Source organism: Mizuhopecten yessoensis, unplaced genomic scaffold, assembly GCF_002113885.1.
Source record: "Mizuhopecten yessoensis strain PY_sf001 unplaced genomic scaffold, ASM211388v2 scaffold7225, whole genome shotgun sequence".
Classification (NCBI taxonomy): Eukaryota; Metazoa; Mollusca; class Bivalvia; order Pectinida; family Pectinidae; genus Mizuhopecten; species Mizuhopecten yessoensis.
Window position 1 is genome coordinate 339,600 of NW_018406942.1, and position 23,267 is coordinate 362,866.

Consider the following 23,267-nt stretch of genomic DNA (forward strand, 5'->3'; position numbering starts at 1 on the left):
AAATGCAGTCATTTTAAGATTCCCATTCAGTAATTACCATTCATTGTTTCTGCTCATACGACAATTGCCTTTACAAACCTCTTCACGTTTTGAAATAATCTTTCAAATTTCTCTCGTGTAATGAACATTTGACTATTACCTTACGCTTTATACCTAATAACACAACTTTCAGCCAGCGTGGACCGGGAATACGAAAACGGGATTTCAATCTGAAGCTTCGAACTGTAAAAAACAGCGGAGGTCACTTAAGGCCGATTCTCAACATTTTCTTCATGTTGGCAAGTATGAATTGTGAAAAGATTCATGTAGCAAAACCAAAGTGTTTATATGCGACGTATCGATTACTAGTACGGTATGTACCCCATCAGACACATCTGATAAACGTGACAATGGTGAAGGTGACTTTTGACTGATGAAAAAGATTTTATTCAATGTGAAAAACAGATCTTATGAGTTCTCTACCTTATTCAACAGTATTGGGTGAACCGGAAAAAAAATCAATAGTAAGGAAATGGAGATTTTTCTGATCATTATGTTCATGTTGAACAACCAAAAATACTGCCCCCATTGCATGTTTTTCTCTTCCTTCTAAACAACTTTCTTCTTCCTAATGTCTCCCTTGACAATGCCTCTCTTTTGGCCTTTGGTTGAAGGTGCGCCCCTGTGAGGAAGGCTTTGGGTTCTGTCCCCTTGCCGAGACTTACCAGAGTATTATTTAAATAAAATGGTAGTTTCTATTCCTGCTTAACGCTCAGCAATTTAGGAGTGGGACGACTGGTTCACCTGTTGTCAGTTTAATGTGACCGGGTGGGGTGTCCTGCTGTTTGTCTTCGGCAGTATGTTTCAGTGAAGTAGCAATATAAAGTCGGCATCAGTTCCGCGCTGTCACAAGGAGACAAACACGATTTGTCTGCGATATTCTGCTGTCGACTTTGAAACTTGTCCAAAGAATTCAACAACCTGCATCATTGGAAGTCCTGTGTTATAACTTTGTCCCTTTTCAGTCGACATCTATCACGAGAATCATTATTCGGAGTAACTAATCAACTGCGACATGTGAACACCGTTTGTAGGGGAGCAGGGATATTGCTATCAAGAAAAAGAAAATTCACGACCACTTATCTTACAGGTTGTTATCGAGCATTCCCTGAAAGAAGAGTATACCGTGTTTACTCCACAGCACGGGTATCGTAAAAGGCGACTAATGTGAGCCCTTACAGAATCGGGTTTTTTCTTTCCATGTCCTCCACAAAGCGAACATCGAGACCAAAATTGATGTACTGCAATCCGTTGTAACACTTCTTTTTCGTTTCCTACCTTTTGTCAATAGTCCTTAAAAATTGTAGTTGTCGACCGCTGCTTGGCATTCAGCGTTAAGGATTTACCCGGTGTCAGTGTAATGTTACCGGGTAGAGTACTGTTTTTCATCAGATCCGCACTATTTTCTTACATGCATATTCTATATGATTCCAACTCAAAAATGGTCAACATGGGGATATTCGGACAATCTATGGTCTCACTACATTGTACCACTGTCGTTGATTGCTGGTATGATAACCTTTCTTTGCTTGGTACTACTTGTACGGGAATTTCTCGAGGTGAAACACATAATTTGCATACTCGAACGTCATTGGATAATTTTCAAAGCTTCAATCAAAACAAACTAACAAGTTTCAGATAAAGGCTTCAAAACAACATTTGTGAAAAAAGCATAGCACACGAAATATCATATTATATTAATCTACAATAAATGAAATTATACGAATCTTTATGTTTTCGACCACATAAATATGTCGTGTATGCTGTAATTACAAAACGATTTTCAGCTCGACTTGGGATTAACTTTATATAAATATCGCATCTCCTTAAAAAAAACCAGCAAATGCCTTATTTTTTCTATTCTCCACGTCCTCTTTTTTCTTTTGTTTTTCTTCAGTTACCATCTTCTTTTGTCTTTTTTCTTGTATTAGGTATTCTGATGTAATGAGTCTTTGGCCAGTGGCGTGTTTCCCTTTCTGTGCCTTAGGACGTCGTGGTATCTGCGATTCAAGCTTAATGATACTGGTGATTTTTCGTTCCAGTCTGGAGTATACATAGTATTCACAGACGTCACAACATCCGGGGCTTTTACCGAGCGCCGCCATCTTTTGGGTCAAACACATTAGGCCTACATTGTGAACGGATGAGTCATCGCTAACAATGACGTCTAAGAAAATCCCCCTGGAGCAGCCAATCAGACAGAAATATGTGGACAAGCTTGACCCACTTTCTTCGGCACGGTACAAGGACAAGCTGATGTTGATCAACGGAATAGATCCTTATGAAATAAGCAAGTGTGACTAGCGTGCCGACCCAGAAGGACTCCCAGATGTAACATACCCAGACATTGTGAATTACCTGGTTCATTCTCAGAGTGCCTACACGTTAAAGGATTTGAAGGCTTACAAGTCCATGGAGTCTTACAACCAGTTTGTTTGTGGTTGGGTGAAAGATGTTGGCCACTTTTCGTCATTTACTACGAAGAACGTCGCGCTATCCGCAAAGGTATTTTTTTATATACAGTTACTGCTTCAGTATACGTTTTGTAGCCTACTGTATGGCCTTTCATTGTTTTGCAGTATATAATGCTGTAATTACCGCTTCCCACAGGTATACTTATGAATTTGGCCGAGTAATACCTTCATCACCATGCCTCGTCGTTTATGTCTATATCATCAAACAAAAACCCATGCCACCCGTCCTCAAAATCAAAGACATATTAAAAATAGTAAAATACCATAGGTGTTTGAAATTCTGGCTGTAAATTGAGATACAAATCATATAAAAAATAAGGGTATTACTATATAAAAAAAGAATAGTAATACCCTTTTTTTATATATATTTTTTTTATCTCAATGTACAGTCAGAATTTATGAAAATACTATGGATGTTATATAGATCTATGGCCTATCTATGGTGCATTGGAAGTTCTTTTTCTTAATATGTAATTTACAAATGCAAGATTGCTAAATTAATGAGTACAATTCCATGTATTCAAATTAAAGTGTCTATATTTATGTAGCAGTATACAAATGCTTACTGTTGTTACTTTATTTAATTTCAGTCATCTGATTAATATATGTTATAAACTATATTAATGCAGTTGATGGTCATTCAGCAAACTTCATCCATCTACTATAAATACATTTTCATTGATAATGACTTTCAACTCATTGCCCATCACTAATAGTCTGACATAAATTTCTAATCTGTTGTACTTCAATTAACAAACTCATGTTCCATATTACAGGTCCGACACTCACAACGGATGAATGATCCACCTCTTCAACCATGGGTTGTCGCCGACATGGATGGAACCATTATCGGTGCACATTGCACATGCATGGCTGGCCTCGGTGAATCATGTAGTCATGTTGGTGCTTTGTTGTTTTGGGTGGAGGCTGAAGTAAAGATCCGAAATGCAAAGACAGTAACTCAATCTCCAGCTTACTGGCTTCTTCCAACTGGGATACAGAAGGTTGCCTATGATGAAGTTAGGGACATTGACTTCACCTCAGCAAGTACCAAAAAGCGACAACTTGATGAGAGAATCATGTCGCCACAAACCCCCAAGTCACCAAGAACATCTAACAGTCATGATGTGCCAGAGCCATCAAGGGAAGAGAGAGACATTTTTCTGAAAAGATTGTATGAATCTAAGTCAAAGTCTGTTTTGTTGTCTGTCATGCCAGGATATGCTCAACATTTTAAACCTACCTCCCTGGATGTGAATTTGCCAAAAGTTCTTTCGGAATTATTCGATGAAAAGTGTGTGGGAATGACATCAAAGGACATTGAGAATCATTGTGATATAATTTGTGATGATATTACTATTACACCGTCGCAAGCAGCAGCAGTGGAGGAGAGGACCCGTTCCCAGGCTACAAGTAAAGACTGGTTTTGATTCCGCACAGGACGTATAACTGCATCCCGCTTTCATGCAGTGTGCCATACGAAGCTCGACAAACCATCACAGAGTCTAATTAAAGCAGTGTGCTATCCCAGCAGTTACAAATTCAGGACAAAGGCCACTGCCTGGGGATGTGAACATGAAAGGGATGCCATTGAGGCATATCGTCAACAGGCAAAAACGTGTCATGATAATTTTGAATCCAGTCAGTGTGGATTATTCCTGAGCACTCAATATCCATATATTGGTGCTACACCTGATGGATTGGTATCCTGTATATGTTGTGGAGATGGTTGTGTGGAGGTCAAGTGTCCCTACTGATTGAAAGAGGGAGACTTAAGTGAACCTGGAAAGGACTTCTGCCTTGAGAAGTTAGGAGATGGACTTCAACTGAAAAGGACCCATCCTTACTATTACCAGGTTCAAGCCCAGATATTTGTGTGCGAAAAAGACTTTTGCGATTTTGTTGTCTGGACACCACAAGATGTTCACATAGAACGGATACAGCCGGACCCAGTGTTTTGGAATGAGGCAAGAGGAAAAGCAGAGAAATTTTTCAAAAGTGCTGTTCTCCCAGAACTTGTATGCAAACAATTTTCGAGGCCTCTCCCTGTAGCTATGTGCTCACAAGCAAATGAACTAAGTAAGCAGAGACAGAAAGTAATCACCCCCATGATTGTTCCTACTGACAATTCAGGAAACATCATTATTTGTATTTGCAGAAAAGTCTACGACGACACTGAAGACCGAGTCATTGGATGCGTCAACCAGAACTGTCCTTTTGTATGGTTACACTTTAAATGTGTAGGGTTGAAACGTGCCCCAAAGAAGAGTTCAGCTTGGTACTGTCCTGAATGTAGGAAGTTGCCCGAGTTCATGAAGAAAAAGTAGACTCCGTTGACTGTAGGAACTTATGTGATGTACTAGTACATTTGTTTTCAAAATCTGCCTTTATGAGGGAATAAAGATGTAGTACAGTACTTTAAATGTGAAATTATACATTCCTTCATTATAGACTAAGAGTCGTTGAACATGTAACTATAAATGTGAAAAAGAGTTGAATGAACATGTCAACATTCATGTGCTCTTCAATTTATGTACATGTACTATCTATAAATATATATATAGCAATGCAGCAAGAAATGATTTTATGTCTGAGAAAATAATGTGCAAGTGTTTCTTGACTGTCTCGAGAAACACGGATTACTATTTTTACAGATCTGATTCTCTGAAAGGATTCAGAATCATTAAAATGTCTTAAACTTATCTTCTATAGTTTTTGTCTTGTATGAATCCATTTAGACAGGCATTGGTCTCACAATCTCTTAAAATTAATATATGGTCAAGCACTTTTTCAAATAGCCCTTGTTTACATTAATATTATGGTGATCAGCTAGTATATATGTATTTATAGACATTTCTTTATTTTCACACACACATTAAATAATATTATAACATTTATATGAAATTGAGTCTTAAGCTTACAAATTATAACTTAATTTATTTTAAGAAAGTTGTGAGACCATTGTCTGATACCTTTATAGTGCATTTCTCTGTGACATTTCATTGATTATTAGCTGCAGTGTCTGCATGTTTCCTCCAGTCCACCCAGTTGTTTAAATAGAAGTCAACAACCTTGAAAATATTTCTGTGAAGAACAGCAGGCCTAGCTAGGTGTCCTTTTAATTTTCAGAAAGGAATTATATACCTTCACATTAATAAGGATGACCGACTCTTTATCACAATTGTTAGCCATTTATTAAATTTGACCAAGTCAACTAAGGGCAAACATACAAACTTTTGCACATATATTAATACTTTGCGTTTGCATGCCAGTATAAAATAATACAAAAAGTCGCTTGTTATATTTGAAGTGATTTAATAATGTAAGCACTGAAATGGCCTACTCACTGTAAAGTTCAACTCTTCATTCAACATTCAGAACACTTCTTTTGAAAATTATTTGGCATAAACATTCACTAAAAAAAAACAAGTCAATGAAGTTTTGATCGTTGTCATACAGATTTAAATTCAAAAGCTACTTGACCTTCAAACAAAATTAATATACACATATCCATACATACAACATGTATTAAAACAGTTTGGTTTTTATATGAACAGTACAAGAAAGTAAGTTAGTGCATTCTTCACAGTAGTTAAGTTTTCAACATTCACTTTTGTTTTAATCAAAATTCACAACTGAACTACACAAGTTGGTTAAACTGCAACAGACAGTAACAATCTTATCAACGGCTGGAACCTCTCCTGGACGAGAAATCAAATAGTCAATTGGTAAAGTATCTGATAGAATCGTATACTTGTTCCTGACAAGACCAATCACTCGTTCCACATGGATACGGACATGGGCAATGTTTCTAGTGGATTCTACCTCCAGGGCGGAAAGCTGACTCTTACCCTTAGTAAAGCTAGGTATTTTTACATCTGCACACATTAATCCGACACTTTCTTGAATGTCAAACCCTCTGTCAGCTAGTACTAAATCTCCTGGTAGCAGCTTCTTCAGGAAGTCACTGTTTTCAACAATTTTCTTATCACTGCTTCGTCCTCCCCAAGCTCTAGACAGGTAGGTGACACATCCTTGTGGAGAAATTCCAATAAGGAATTTTACTGTATTGTGATGCTTATATGAAGACCATGTTTTTGCCCTCGCCAAAAGGTTAGATGGACGTTCTATAAAAATTTCAAAACAGTCTATGATGACGACAACATTCAAGGCAAAATGCTTCCTGAAATCCATGGGCATGGACATTCGCAACTCCTCTCTTTCTGGCCAATACACAAATCCTCGAAGTCGAACAAAGAGCACATCTAACACTGTAAGAAATGTCCTTGATGCAGTAGACTGTGATATGTTGAACACATATGCAAGAAATTGTAGAGATAGTTTCAGTCTGAGTTTCATTAAAGTCATAACAAGTTTTTGAAATTTTGTAAAGGACACTCTACCACTTTCTGTTATGTAGGGTTTTACAAAGTCAAATACAACGATCAGTGTAAGAAATCAAGGTAAACCAGTTAAACAGCTAACTTTTTTGTCATTGTCCCTAAAAGAATCCTCACTAAATCGATGTCCCTCCAAAAGATGTTGTCTCAACTCCATATTTTCAGATGTGCGTTGCTGACATTCGTCCATAAACTTCTTAAGCAGTTCCTCTCTTTTTTCATCCTGTTTTGGGGTTTTGAAGGTTCCCAAGTTTCATAAAACATACTGGTTTATACGTTGTTTTTGTCTCATCTACATGTAGATTGTGGTGATCCTCTGGGATGCTTGAGGCTAAATCCATCAATGGATTTGGAACCAGCTAATTTCAAGGAAGGTGCCCAGTCAGGATTTGTCTTCTCAAAAAGTGTTGCAGGCTTACCTATGACAAAAGAAATTAGAATATTTTATTAATTTGATAAACGAGATTCAAGTATTAAAAATGAATCAGTAAATTTAAGTTTGAAATTATAACTTAAAAGCATGTGTGGGACTAGAAAATGCTTCCCTTGACCTATGAACTTTCACATTATGTTTATCATGAAAATTATTAGATTGTCAGGTAACCTTTTCTCAAAATTTTCCTGTAGACAGGTACATGCAAGATGAGATGAGATTGTATACATGTCCCTTCAAGTTCGATTCATTTATATCTCATTAAATATTTTAATTAGTTATTATGCCAGATCATACAAGCATTAAATATACTGAAATTAAAATACCAAAGGTAATGAATTGGGCCCGTTGGTAATTCGCTATTATCACGTAATTAGATTAACTACCTAAGTCGGTGCTATTATATTGAGCATTTATGTATAAATAAAAAATAATGAAATAATATTAAAAACGGCTGCTAGCCCCATATCTTGTTGGAATTGTAATTGATATCAAATAACCATTTCAAAAAAATATGCTGTATAGTATTAAGATACAAAAAGGTCAATTACAAGCATCAGTGACCACACATTTATCGGTGATGCGGCCTTGGGTATTTACATTGTAGCGTAGACATTTCGTGGCCTATGATATAGGCCTATATAACAAACAGCTGACTCGATCTGTTTCGACGTAGTCGTAGATTAACATTAACTATATGGAATTATCAATCTGTTTCATTTTAGTGTCTTTCTTGTAGCTTTCACTATTTACCTCCAACAAAATGATCCGAGCATACTTTGGAGTGAGTTGAGGGATTGAAGTCTTTTCTTCCGATGACCGCGATCCATTTTCTTCTCCTCTCTCTTGATAATTCTTCTGTTAATTTATCCTCGTGGAGTCTTATAGCATGGAATCCGTAAAACCCACGCTTTGTACTGTCGTTGGCACGATTATGACAGCCGTACACAACGCAGGTGTGAACCATTTTGCTTATGTTTACCTTGGGATGGCTGACTGAGCACAGCTGACCCAAATCGATTTGTTTGCCCCAAAAGATGGCGGCGTTCCCAGAATCCTCGGGTGTGTGACGTCCATCCGGAGATGTTGTCACGTAAGACGACCAAAGAGGGTCCTCCTGTGTCTCGCTGGACAAGTTTACTTCTGATGTTATTGTTAAATTCTCTTTCGACTAAGAAGCTTCTGCAGCCATGGTTTCGGCGAGTGTCGGGATGTCTAACAGACTGTATCCAAGTGCAATCTGCGAGAGCAGCTGTAGATTTGTCAAATCTTCCACGCTCACTTCCGGTTCCAAGGGTACATACATGCCGATGTATCACTTTCGAAGGGATCTACGTTTTCCAGCTGCTCTGTGGGTAACAATGGTTCCAAATGCTCGTCATGAACGACGGGTACGGATTATGACATTTTATCGTCATTTACAATAGGTTGTTCTGTTGGCAATGATGGTGCCAATGCTTCCTTTTCAGCAGCATTCTGGTTTAGGGGGTATATCACACATGCCTTAAACCCCTGTTTGATGTTCGCGGTGTTATATGCTTTTTTGAAGAGCTTGGGCCAGTTCCACTTCATGACACGTTGTTTGATGACGTTACAAACTCGGAACATATATCATGTTGGAATGTTTCAGAGAGGTCCAAACAGTCCTGTCTGACGGTCACAAGTAGTGAGTTGTGCGCGGGGGGTTGCGAAAACGCTGATCGCATGTGTGCGTGCTTCCTCTAAAAAGTCAACAGCCTCAGGAGAAATGTGTTGATCTAAAATCAATAGTTGTGGCCTTTCTGGTCCACATTCCTTCAAAAAAATGTTCTTGAACAAACGAACTGCACCGGCCTCCTCGATCAATGCTTTCCCTTGATAAGTCCAGTAGGCGTTAGATTGCCCATCAACTCTGTTAACACCATTGAGTGATTTTTCCGTTTTCCCTTTTTTGCATGGCTGTACTGTAACACTCTCTCTGGAATTTGAAACGACGCCGGTATACTTTTTGAGCGTTTCCTTGCACATACAACAACTGGAGTGTGCTCCATTTGGCCTTCCGTCTCGTCCATGTTTCAGATCCTGGAAGGCTAACTTGATATATCAAGTGTTGTTACTATCTCATGCAGGTCCTTAAAGTAGTTTGTAATGGTGGAACTATTCATGTTCCTTGCCCTCACACTGGCCAACTTCTCGAGTTTTCGTAATGATAGAGAATGATTCCTCCGGCGAGGGCATCCCACCATGCTTGCACTGGGAGGTTGTTCCCGAAAGGGGTCCTTATTTTCATATCAGTGGCGAGCCTTGCTGCTTTTCCAAGCATCTGCTGTCTGGACAGCCATAACCTTTCTACGGCTCGTGCCTGGGCCTCCGTCACCATCTCTTTCCCAACATCAGCCGGGAATACCGTGTTTCTCCCAGATTTGCTACCAACATTCACCTTACCCGATACATGGTCCGATACTGTGGATATTTTAATTGCGAACTTTTCCGCAGGTTTCGTAATGCTCAGAGAGAACCAATCTTTACTGCTTTCTGCATTTGGTCTGCAGGTACCTGCTTGTACATTCCCTTGACCTTTCTTGCCATGACCTGCTTATTATAACACAAGGGATGTTCTGGAACGTTGCTATTGATTTTTCTAGGTACACTCATAGCTGTTTAACCTGTATCTTAAAAAACACTTTTGATGAAGGAAATCGGAGTCGAAAGGGCAGAATTTAGAAGTGTCCATTCACTTCATTGAATGTGAAAAATGCCAAGGTCATCAAAACATTAGATTTATGTCGTTATGGTGAATGCATGAAGATGTTAAAACAAGGGCACCACCGTTTGCGATATTTCCTCTCGTAATGACCATGGAATTTAATTTGTAATCGTGACCTTGAAAGTTAAGTTTTGTTATCCTTTCAATAAGGTCTATTAATCTATCCAGTGTGTGATGATCTAGTTTATATATTATTGTCATTTTGTGTATACATAGGGATTGAAAGGCGTTTTTTTTAGCTCACCGTCCGACAACGTTTCCTAAAATCGCTACTCGTCATGAACGACTGAGCAGATTTTGACCAAATTGGTCAGAAGCATCCTTGAGGGAAGGGAAACCTATTTTGTATAAACCGTGGGTCTGGTCACACAGGGGTCTGAGGGTTGGGGCCCTATAGGGGAAATATTGAAAATTCTTTAAAATCCTTCTTCTGCAGGATTTAAAGGATTTGTTCCATATTTGGTCTGAAGCATCCTTGGGTGTAGGGGAACCAATTTTGTATAAACCCTGGGTCTGGCCCCCAAGGGGCCTGAGGGGCGGGGCTCAATAGGGTTCAGAAACACAGCAAATTCTTTAAAATCCTTCTTCTTCTGTAGGAATGAAAGGATTGGTTCCATATTTGGTCTGAAGCATCATTGGGTGAAGGGGAACCAATTTTGTATATAGGAATGAAAGGATTTGTTCCATACTTGGTCTGCCCTGCAGGTAGGGCGTAAGAATTGTACCTGCTGCCCCCAATTGCATGATCGTAAGAGGCGACTAAATTTGGGACCTTATCTCTTCCCTTCTTTCTAAATAACTTTCTTTTTCCTAATGTCTCCCTTGACAATGCCTCACTTTTGGCCATTTGTTGAGCGTTCGCCCCTGTGAGGAAGGCTTTGGGTTCTGTCCCCTGGCCGAGACATACCAAAGTCTTCAAAAATGGCAGTTTCTACTCCTGCTTAACGCTCAGCAAAAAGGAGTGGGACGACTGGTTCGCCCGTTGTCAGTATAATGTGACCGGATTGGGCGTCCTGCTGGGTGTCTTCGGCAGTATGTTTCAGTGAGGTAGCACATAAAGTCCGCATCAGTTCTGCGCTATCACAAGGAGACAAACACGAACATATCGCAGCCTCCCAAAATACACACACATACACTACACGCATGCATCTTGCACACAGGGGAGGCCGTCCTTAAATGACCTTAGCTGTTAATAGGACATTAAACAAAATCAAACAAACAAACAAACAAAAGTAAACAACGTGATACGTCACGAGAGTTTTTGCTTTCATACTCAAAAATCATATAGTGGGTTGCAGCGCAAATGTTGATATATTCAATGTAATTGACTCTTTATTCACAAAGGTGCCAATATGAGTCAATAATTCATAATTTAAATTCACAATTACCCATGACATGTCAATTTTGTTACAGCAACAAAGAAATATATTTGGAGAAATAAAAAAGACAATTTTACTGAGTATCCATGTGCCGTTTATGAAAAATATTGATTTTATTCTGCAAATCTCCCTTGTTTTCGAGTTGTTTTTTGTGACACAGACAACGTCATCTGGTACAAAATGGTATAAACATATTTTAGTTTGCTTCCACATGTGATTAATATTTTCAACTTGATAATTAGAAGTTAAATTTCAAATATTCAATGATAATTTTATGTTTCTTGTATTGATTTTAATTCAAATTGATAATAAAATCAGTTATGTTGGACGTAAGGGATTCTGTCTGACGTGGTGGACATTCTATATTTAGCTGCATTGGCGACTGTGTATGTTGCAATCGATTGCTGTTACATGGATTACATTGAAAAGATCTTTCCACGTGTTCATTCTTAGTCCAAACACATGTAATGGTCATAAAAATAATTTAATTGCCAAATAAATGCAAACATAAAAAGTTCTGTCTCAATGTTACGGGCGACTTTTCGGAGTTTCTACGATATTTCAAGAGCAGCACGGACTGTGTGAAACTTTTACGACATCACAAACAGGATAAATGAACAAAGACGGAAGCACTTGTTTGCCGTAAAGTGTGTTGACACTACCATGGTGACAGGCGGGAAGGACGCTCGTCAGTCTGTCTCGGTAAGTTGAGAGAAATTACGACCGACCATCATGTTACGACCGACTGAAAATGAACATAAATAATTGGTGTACTATTTAATACTGATATTGAATAGCGTTCATCTTTGGTTTCGGTACAGACGTTATATTAACGTTTTATTTGGATATTGTTAACTTTGTTTACACACGGCCCGATACGTTTCCTGTAGTTTTATAGGCAAAATCTGGACATGCTTTTGGATGTCGGTACGTAACATTGAGACCTACAAATGTTGGTCTACCGTAACGGAAAGACATTTCATATAAGGTTGGACGAACACTAAGATATGATCGTGGATGTTGGTCGTAACCGTAAGACATGCGGAAAAGAGTTGGTCGTAACTGTGAGACAGGTTTGCTGAAATCGGCTGAAGTTGGTCGTAATCTCAAGACATTCTGACTTTGGTCGGACAAACATCGAGACTTGATGGTATATTATCTATAGACCTGTGTATATCTATAGACCTGTGTATATAGAGTGTTGACGTTTTGGTATTTAGTATGGAATAATGAGTCTGGAAATCATAAATCATTAAAATATGCTATCTAACTTTGAATTTCATTTCCAAATTGACGAATTTTTGGATGAATAATTCTCAAGTAATAGTAAAGCTATGGGAATTTTTTAAAAGACTTTTAAACATAATTTTTTTTATATGAATTTGGCTTTTAAGAGATTGGAATTACCTTTCCTGGAGAGGATTTTCATAAGATGTACCGCGATACCCCATTATACATGTAGATTATATACGTACTGAACCGTGAACAAATCATACTGTTTCACCCAGGGCTACAATGTGACATTGCATAATATTATTTTAGGGGCGACCATGTATATTAGGGCAAACCTGAAATCTGTGGGGCAAAGGGATCTGAGGCAAAACAGTGTGGGTGAATGATCTGTAATAAGTGTATGCCATTTTATGACCCTTTAAGTTCAATACACATGTGCATTTGTTTTTAAACATTGTCTCCACAGAATGCTGAAAGATGCAGAAGATACAGAGAAAACAACAAAGACGACCCCACATATAGGGAACTACAAAGACTAAGAAAAAAGAAACAAAGGCTAGATAGAACAAAACCCCAGATAGAAAAGTAAGTATCTAATCCATGTACTACCCATATGTAACAATAGTTACAATACACAAATTAAACAGGAAATATGATTTTGTGCAGAATGCATATCTCCTCATCCAGTTAAATACAGGCCTTCAGGCAGTTAAATTGAAAATGACAATTTTAGGCAAAACTGTTGTGAGTGCACCAAAAGTTAATTTTAGACTTCAAAATTTGTTTTGAACATGTCGAGGGTCTGCAGAATATACATACAGGTAAAGTTCTACAGTGTACATGAAAACATCTGTGCATAACATTCAATTTTTGAACCATGTATACAGTAAAAAAACCATGATGAATCTAGAACTTGGGTCACTATATAATTTACATGCATAAATACGCCCCACATCAGAGATGCTGGTGCCCTATATTGTTATCATTGTGTTCGTCTGTCGGTCAGCACTTTTGTTTCCAGATATAGATCATCGTCGTTTATTAGCGATTAGGTGTCTAAGATATAACAATAACCTTCGCATAATTGATATCGGTTCCTATATTAATTTTTAGATTAATGCGTAGAGTGTGATGACAAGTAGAGAGATTATCTTGGAAACTAGAAGGCCAACAATTCTGAAATTTCACATGATGATATACTGTGATATATAGATCTATGTTGCTTTTGGTAATTATGGGGGGGGGGGGGGGGGGGGGATATACAAACAGTGGGGGCCCATGCTGACAAGTCAGTGTTCTAGTTAAGTATATTGGGCCAAATAAAAAATATATGTTTCAGGTTTCACCACCATAACATTTTTTGGTAGGCAATTATTTTTATTTTACCTTTTTTTTTTCACTAAGGCTATCTATAGAAGGAACATTCAGACTAAATACTGCTTCTTTGAACATTGCAACAGCAACAAAAAGATTACGATAGGTAGGGAAACCTAAAACACGATATTTTTTTTCTTTGGCATTATGTATAATACCTCTACTTGAATTAACTCTATATAAATGCATGTCGTAAAATTGACTATATCCCTACAAATCCCAAATCCCTGTTGAGAGACTTGATCTCCTCTCAGGGGAGGGTTTCTTGTCTTAGTTTTCAGACTAAATCCCTCAGAGATTTTCGTAATTAACAGACAACAGATATATAAAAAGCTTTGAAAAAGGAGATTGTGTATCCACATTACTGTGACTAAAAATAGTCAAATCCAGTAGGGTATTTTTGCTAACTTTTTAGATAGTATTGGGTAGGCTAAGTTCAAATGGTCCAGTGAATGGTATTGTATGTACATTGTAGAGACAATGAGACTGCCAGGTTAAGGATGCAGAGGTGAAGGGAGAGGCAACAAAATCAGCCTGAGGACTCTCCAGGACACACAAAGCAGCCAAAACCCAAACAAATGCTTACCCGTCCAAAGCAAGATGAAAAAAGGTCAAAATGGCAGGAGTACAAGAGAAAATATAGGTATGTCATACATTTGGTAACAAGGTAAAAAAAACATTATTTGGTTCTCATATCAACCTTCCTCATAAATGTTTTGAGCCCCTAGTTATCCATTTTCATTAAAAAAAATAATAATCAAATTTTCTACATTTGTTACTTAAATGAAATACAGAATTAAAGAAACTCACTGTGAAACATTTGATAGGAAAAAAATCAAAAATTTTGCCTGAATAACAAAATAAAAATTGCCCTCTTCTGTTTTTAACCAAAAAAGATAAATAAAATACCTTCTTTCCTCATCTCTTTGGCAGACTTACAGCATGTTCAGAAAAAATGACAGGTGGATGCGGGGGTATTAGTCTGTCATTTGGGTGACAATTATACTTTTTACTTCACCTGGTCCGAAGGACCATGGTGAGCTCATGCCATACCGCAGCGTCCGTCGTTCGTCCGTCCGTCCGTCAACTTTTCCCTTAAAACGCTACTTGTCATGAACGACTGAGCAGATTTTGACCAAACTTTGTCAAAAGCATCCTTGGGAAAAAGGGAACAAATTTTGTATGAATGGTGGGTCTGGCCCCCCTGGGTGCTGAGGGGCGGGGCCAAATAGGGGAAATATAGCAAATTCTTTAAAATCCTTCTTCTGAATGAATGAAAGGATTTGTTCCATATTTGATCTGAAGCATCCTTGGGTAAAGGGGAACCAATTTTGTATAAACTGTGGGTCTGGTTCCCTCAGGGGCCTGAGGGGCGGGGCCCAATAGGGGAAACATAGCAAATTATTCTTTAAAATCCTTCTTCTGTAGGAATAAAAGGATTTGTTCCATATTTGTTCTGAAGCATCCTTGGGTGAAGTGGAACCAATTTTGTATAAACTGTGGGTTTGGCCCCCCAGGGGCCTGAGAGGCGGGGCCCAATAGGGGTATGATCCCCCCTAGGTTGCATAGGGGTGGGGCTCTGTTTGAAGTTCTTGCTATATCTCAAGTACTGGATGGATCTTTCTGAAATTTCATATGTACTTACAGCACCTTCTTCATACCAATTATTTTAAACATATTCAGGTGAGCGATACAGGCCCTCTGGGCCTCTTGTTGTTTTTTGAATACAAACAATATATTAAAATTGTTGCTAATGTAGAAATAAATAGCATGACGTCATGAAAACAAAAGACACAGGTCAACAATTAATTATGACATCACAATAGGTTATCGCGCGAGGAAAGTAATTGAATTTGCTTGAAAATCACGCTAGTAACAATTTACACACTATAAGCTTGACAAAAAAAAATCCTCATTAGGTTGGAGGAATAATTCAATAACCCCTGTGGTGGAAAAACAGGGAAAAACTGTGTTACATTTTCGTTATCCAGAGCATTGTTCTGGACAGAAAATTCTACCCCTTGGGTTGAGATTTCTGTCTTTCCCCGACAGGAGTTTTAGATTCTATTCAACACTTCTCTAGTGGATCATCTTTCTCTTTTCCAGAGAGAATCTCAGTTCGCAAAAGAAGAGACGGATTCGCGAGAAAGATTTGGCTGCGGAAGCAAAAAGGAACAAACAGGTTAACACAAAACAAAAAGCCTCATCTCCGCCACAGGGCTATAATACAACAGGAGCTGCAAGAAAAGCTGTGTCTAGAGGAAGGATTTGTTTGTTTGTTTGATTTTGTTTAACGTCCTATTAACAGCTAAGGTCATTTAAGGACGGCCTCCCCATGTGTGCAATCTGCATGCGTGTAGTGTATGTGTGTGTATTTTGGGAGGCTGCGAAATAGTAAATTGCCAAAAGATCCTGCAAAATTTGCAACCGTTTTAAAAGGCCTCATTGATACGGCATCACCAAACAAACGAAAACGATTTGAACGATTGGAGCAGAATTTTGACCGCTTGAAAAACACACTTGAAATGTTAAAGGCCAACAAAACCGACAAAAGGAAAAACGAAAGAAAAACCATAATTCGTCAGATGTATAAAACATTAAAACAAGAGTCCCAAGAGGGCCTGTATCGCTCACCTGAATATTTAAGCAGTCATAGCAAAATATTCTCATTAAATATTATATTGCATAAAATATTTCCCTGGCAAACTTTGTTGGCTCCATCTGTTGAAACTACCAGCAAAATATTATTATAAGATTCTATGCTTTTTGATTCTTCTTCAGAAGTTGCTTGACATATTTTTCCCTATGATCTTGTAAGTAGGTCAATGTCATTTTCCTTCTCAAATTGGTTAGGTCTATTCCAAAAAGCTACCAGCCAAATCTTATGAATCCATTCCTTTTAGTTCTCAAGAACAAATCCATTAAAATGTTGTTGACCTCTGTGCCCTCTAAAGCAGGTTGAGGTCATTTTCATTTGCAAACTTTGGTGAGCTCTATCCCGGGAAGTCACCAGCCAAATATTATAATTTTATGCCTTTTAATTCTTCAGAAGAAGCTGTTTGAACTGTTTGACATATTTGAACGCTATGACCTTGAAAGTAGGTCAAGGTCATTTTCATTCGCAAACTTTGTTTGGCTCTTTCCCAGGAAGCCACTGCCAAATATTAAGATTGTATAACTACCAGTTCTTCAGAAGAAGTCGTTTAAAGTGTTTGACATATCTGCCTCATGTGACCTTAAAAGAAGGTCAAGGTCATTTTCATTCTCAAACTTTGTTCGGCTCTTTCCTAGGAAGCTACAAGCCAAATATAGAGATTATATACTTTTCAGTTCTTCAGAAGAAGTCGTTTGAAGTGTCTGACACATTTGACTCCTGTGACCTTGAAAGAAGGTAAAGGTCATTTTCATTCTCAAACTTTGTCGGGCTCTATCCAAGGAAGCCATCAGCCAAATATGAAGATTCTATACCTTTTAGTTCTTTAGAAGAAGTCGTTTGAAGTTTTTGACATATTTGACCCCTGTGACCTTGAAAACAGGTCAAGGTCCTTTTCGTTTTCAAACTTTGTAGGGCTCCTACCAACGAAGCTTTCAGCCAAATATCATGACTCTAGGCCTGTCCGTTCTTCAGAAGAAGTTGTTTAAAGGAAAAGTTGACGGACGAGGACGACGGACGCCGCGCCACGGCATAAGCTCGCTTGGCACTTCGTGCCAGGTGAGCTAAAAACACAAAATGCTTCTCAAAGCTGGAAAAGAATTGGGTGTTAGATACAAGACGATGCTAAAATGGTCGAAGCGCACCGAAGAAGATCTTTTGAAAAAGAAGAAGAGAACAGATGCATTACCACCTAAAGAAATGCAGGAAATCAAAGACTTTTACGTAAAACCATATGTATCTGTCATTCACTCTGCAAAGGCCACTGTATCCAAGACAAATAACCAACGCCAAACTACAGTTGTGGGATCGCACAACGTTACACGATGTGCGGTGTGCGCACGATGTGTGCACGGTGTGTGAACGGTGTGTGCACGATGGGCGAACGATAAAAAGCTGAACGATCATTGCTTGCGCACATATGTGTGCACGATGGACGGACGTTGTGCGATAACAATCGTGGTTGGTGTAAATTGAGGAATGCCTTAACAATTTATACGGTTTCGTGTTTAAACATATAAACTTGATGTTTACGTATGTTTCTATATTCTAGCAACATCTATAAACTTATCTTTCTGTCTATACATTCTTATATTTAGAAATTGTGTTTTCTGTGTTTTTAAACAAACTTAATCGACACATGTAAAATTACAACACAATCCCGTATACAGGTAAACATAACCACTTTGTACATGTACCTGGACCGTAGTTTTCTCCCCGCCTGGGGCACTTACGTAACTCGTCGGGTAAGGCCGGGGGTGTGAAAATCCAGGTGAAGGGGAGCTATAGGCAAACGAATGCAAATAACAAATACTATTCATTACGGTCAAACGGTATCGCATATCAGCTCTGTGTGTCAGGCACTGGTCAGGTAAAACTCCGGACACTCATAAAATTGTTATTTACCTGTTCTGTTACCTTGGAGCCAAACCCATTCTTGACAGCCTAACGGTCGCTGTAATACTGTGTAACACGCATTGTGAAATTGTATAATCTTGATTATTGTGATGAGAAATTACAGATATATACACAGTGTACATTATCGGATACAAGCCATCCGTATTTTTGTCATTCCGTAATTTTGATCTACAAATGATACCAAATCGCACAGTTGTGCGGAGAGAAGCGCACAACGGGGCGAACGATTGCTAAATCGCACAGTTGTGCGCACCAAGTGTGGACGATGTGCGGACGGTGTGTGAACGATGTATGCACGGTGTGCGCACGCTATTTTTGGTGCGTTGTGCGGTCCCACAACTGTATGAACTTTACAATTAGAGAAACACACAGCATGTTTTTAAAAGAAAATCCAACAAAAAAAGTGAGCTTCAGTAAATTTGCTAGCCTTAAACCCAAAAATGCAAAACCAATAGATAAACGAAATTTCGCGGGTGTCTTTGTGAGAAATGTGTAAATGTGGAATTTGCCTAAAATCCTTAAACAAGGAGCTGCCAAAGGAGCAAGGAATTCATGACAGATATCAGCTTGCCAATATGACCATGTGTGCCTATGATGGTGATGCATATCCTAAATTAGCCTGTGTAAGGCGTCGGTGTAACAGGTGTGGTGTAAGCTCAGGTTTGAAGAACCAGATATTGGCACTTCATGGGGAAATGAAAAAGACCATCACATGGAACAAATGGCAGACCGTCAAGGTTATAAACAAGAAGACTGGACAAGAACATGCAAAAAAAATGTTGGTATCTCACACATCTGAAGTTAAAGCTCTTACAGATGACCTGTTGACATGCTTAGAAGATTTTGCGGCTCACCTGTTCGAAGCTAGGTGGCAATACAAACAATTTTCTACCCTGAAAGAGAGTTTGCCAGAAGGAGTTCTTTTATGTGTGTTGGACTTCAGTGAAAATTATACAGCTAGAGTTCAAGATGAAGTGCAGAGTGCCCATTGGGCCCAGGAACAAATTACAATTCATCCAATTGTTTGCTATTATGAGGGAATCACACATGAGATGGTGTTTGTATCTGATGACGTGAAGCACGATGCTAGCTTCGTTGATACTTGTGTGACACAAGCTATTCAACATCTTCGAGAAAAGCACAATGTCAAGTTCACAAAAATGGTTCAATTTACCGACGGGTGTTCGGGTCAGTACAAATCAAAAATTCCATTTATGGTATCAGTACTCGTGCCCATGTGGAAACGGAACGTCATTTTTTTGGATCAGGTCACGGAAAGGGTCCGGCGGATGCCTGCTGTGGTGTGGTGAAGGCTGCAGTCACGAGAGCAGCAAAAGGTGGAACAATTATTTCCAATGCAGAGCAACTGGTACAGTTTGGTGAAACGCACTTAAAACGTGAAAAGAAGATATTTCGAAGACTATTCCATCTCATAAAGTCAGAGGATATTGGGAGAGAACAAAGGACGGGATTAAAAACTGTCCAAGGAACACGGAAACTGCACTGTGTGAGAGGCATATCATCTGGAACAATTGCGACGCGAGAGTTGTCATGTGTGTGCGTTGCATGTCTAGGGTTTATGGATGAAAATGAAGTCTGCAAATTCCCTGAATATGTGGACAGTTGGAAAGTTGTTTCTTTCAGGCCAGTCTCCACAATGAAACCACAGATGGACAGCAGCTTTCAAGGAAAAGAAGAGCAGAGGCAATATCAGGAATTTTGCATACATCTACCCCTGCCAGTAAGAAAGGAAAACGAAAGCCTGCAGACACAGAACAGATTATCTTGTCAAAGGTACCTGGGGATGCCAGTGAGACAGGAAAAAGCGAACCTTCTCAAACCCACTCAAACACAGAAAAGCCGATCTTTGCACATGTACATGTGACTGAGAAGAGCACAAACAAAATGAAGGCTAATGAAATGAAAACTAAACCTGCTACCTCCAAGAAAACTAAGAATTGTATATCACCATTACACCTACCAGTTCCTATTGATACAGATGAGGGTTTTTTCGGCAAAGTCCTAAATGATCTACAAAATTGTAATTCATTAGAGGTTCTACAGTTAAAATCTGCACAATGTCAGTATCATCTCCAAGAACTGGTGACGGTGGAGCAACAAACAAAGCATTGTGGACAACAGTCTAACTGTTGATAAAGGAGCTATGGATATTTGCCCAGGAGAAGTTCAGACAGAAAGCTTGTGTCTCTTCCCAGTCACAGTTAGGGGTGACGGAAACTGTTTGCCTAGGTCTGCGAGTGTGGCCATGTTTGGCAACCAAAACAAGCACTAAGAAATGAGAGGAAGAATCGCTTTAGAATTAGCTGGCCACATTACTGATTACACAGATCCTGCTTTCCTGCGGCGTGGGACAGATTGCAGCGATAAAGAAGCAGAAAACATGCCAACAGCATATGTTATGTATTCAGATACCTACATACCGGGTGATGTCATCACGCCTCGTGTTATTGAGCGGACACTTTACCAGGAAATTTTGAAGATTTGTAGGCCAAATGAATATATGGGAATATGGCAACTATTTGGACTCTCTTCAGTTTTGCAACGACCTTTGATGTCCGTGTATCCTTTCCTTGGTAATAGAAGTGTTAGGAAAGATCTGAACCGTACCATCTTGCCTCGCCGGAATCTCTGTCCGTCTCCTGTTTATATCATGTGGTCATCAAACCGATCTGACGAGATGACAAGCAGACATTGGATCCCTAATCATTTCCGCCCGCTACTGCCTCTGACAATAGACACTCCAAATTTGGAGGAAGTCTTAGGAGATCTAAGGAACTTCAGTGCAGACTCTGAGCAACTAGAGGTCATCATTCGGTCCTTGTATGAAGAGGAGACAGTCTTCGATGTCCAGACATCAGCCCCTTTTGTCACAGCCTTCGATGGGCAGGCATCAGCCCCTTTCGTCACAGCCTTCGATGGCCAGACATCAGCCCCTTTTGTCACAGCCTTCGATGGCCAGACATCAGCCCCTGTCAATGCAGTCTCCGATTACCAGACAGCAGCCCCTGTCAACGCAGTCTCCGATTCCCACCCGGCAGCCCCTGCCAACGCAGCCTCCGATGCCCAGACGGCAGCCCCTGTCAATGCAGGCTCCGATGACAAGACAGCAGCCCCTGTTGTCACAGCCTTGGATGACCAGACGGCAGCCCCTTTTGTCACAGCCTTCGATGGCCAGACATCAGCCCCTTTTGTCACAGCCTTCGATGGCCAGACATCAGCCCCTTTTGTCACAGCCTTCGATGGGCAGGCATCAGCCCCTTTCGTCACAGCCTTCGATGACTAGACGGCAGCCCCTTTCGTTAAAGCCTTTGATGGCCAGACATCAGTCCCTGTCAACGCAGAATCCGATTACAAAACAGCAGCCCCTGTCAACGCAGGCTCCGATGACAAGACAGCAGTCCCTGTTGTCACAGCCTTCAATGTCCAGACATCAGCCCCTGTCGCCGCAGCCTCCGATGACCAGACAGCAGCCCCTGTTGTCACAGCCTTCGATGACCAGACGGCAGCCCCTTTCGTTACAGCCTTTGATGGCCAGACATCAGTCCCTGTCAACGCAGTCTCCGATTACCAGACGGCAGCCCCTGTCAACGAAGCCTCCGATGACAAGACAGCAGTCCCTGTTTTCACAGCCTTCGATGTGCAGACATCAGCCCCTTTTGTCACAGCCTTCGATGTCCAGACATCAGCCCCTTTTGTCACAGCCTTCGATGTCCAGACATCAGCCCCTTTTGTCACAGCCTTCGATGTCCAGACATCAGCCCCTGTCAACGCAGCCTCCGATGACCAGACGGCAGCCCCTGTTGTCACAGCCTTCGATGTGCAGACATCAGCCCCTTTCGTCACAGCCTTCGATGTCCAGACTTCAGCCCCTGTCAATGCAGTCTCCAATTACCAGATGGCAGCCCCTGTTGTCACAGCCTTAGATGTCCAGACATCAGCCCCTGTCGACGCAGCCTCCGATGACCAGACAGCAGCCCCTGTTGTCACAGCCTTCGATGTGCAGACATCAGCCCCTTTTGTCACAGCCTTTGATGTCCAGACATCAGCCCCTGTCGACGCAGCATCCGATGACCAGACAGCAGTCCCTGTTGTCACAGCCTTTGATGTCCAGACATAAGCCCCTGTCAACGCAGTCTCCGATTACCAGACGGCAGCCCCAGCTGTCACTGCCTTCGATGTCCAGACATCAGCCCCTTTTGTCGCAGCCTTCAATGACCTGACGGCAGCCCCTGTTGTCACATTTCTTCTATGTGCAGACATCAGCCCCCGTTGTCACAGCCCCTGATGATCAGACAGCAGCCCCTGTCATTTCTGCCACTGATGACCGAACAGCAGCCCCCATGTCAGAGGACCTGCACAAACCCTGCAACAGCTCTGTGAATGTGAGTATAGTCTTCATGGAATCACCAAATCGGTGATTGACTTTCAATAATTGAAGGCTGTCCTTGATCGATTACATTTTATACAGTTTTGAGTTTAAACTAGATACTTGACATGTTTAAAATAAAACTTCTGCAAAACAATCATTGTGCTGAAATGTTGAACATGGTGGCTAAACTTTTCCTAAACTCAACCTTTTAATCATAGTTCTAAGTTCA

At 40.1% G+C, this 23,267-nt stretch overlaps 1 protein-coding gene and 1 pseudogene across 1 annotated transcript; one reads left to right on the plus strand and one right to left on the minus strand.

The window, feature by feature from the left end:
- Nucleotides 1-7,201: 7,201 nt before the first annotated feature.
- LOC110453267 (THAP domain-containing protein 1-like) lies at nt 7,202-8,313 on the minus strand. Its single transcript, XM_021502150.1, has 2 exons — nt 8,100-8,313; nt 7,202-7,332 (listed from the first exon to the last, which is right to left on the minus strand). Exons 1-2 carry the CDS (start codon nt 8,311-8,313, stop codon nt 7,202-7,204), a joined length of 345 nt encoding a protein of 114 aa, XP_021357825.1.
- Nucleotides 8,314-12,134: 3,821 nt separating this feature from the next.
- LOC110453268 lies at nt 12,135-21,952 on the plus strand (annotated as a pseudogene).
- Nucleotides 21,953-23,267: the final 1,315 nt, after the last annotated feature.

Bases quoted from the DNA above. Each gene is read 5' to 3' on its own strand.
- LOC110453267 (XM_021502150.1), bottom strand. From the start codon at position 8,313: ATGGTTCACACCTGCGTTGTGTACGGCTGTCATAATCGTGCCAACGAC. The intron at 7,333-8,099 runs GTAAATAGTGAA...CTTTTGTCATAG, and splicing joins CTCGGATCATTTTGTTGGAG to GTAAGCCTGCAACACTTTTT.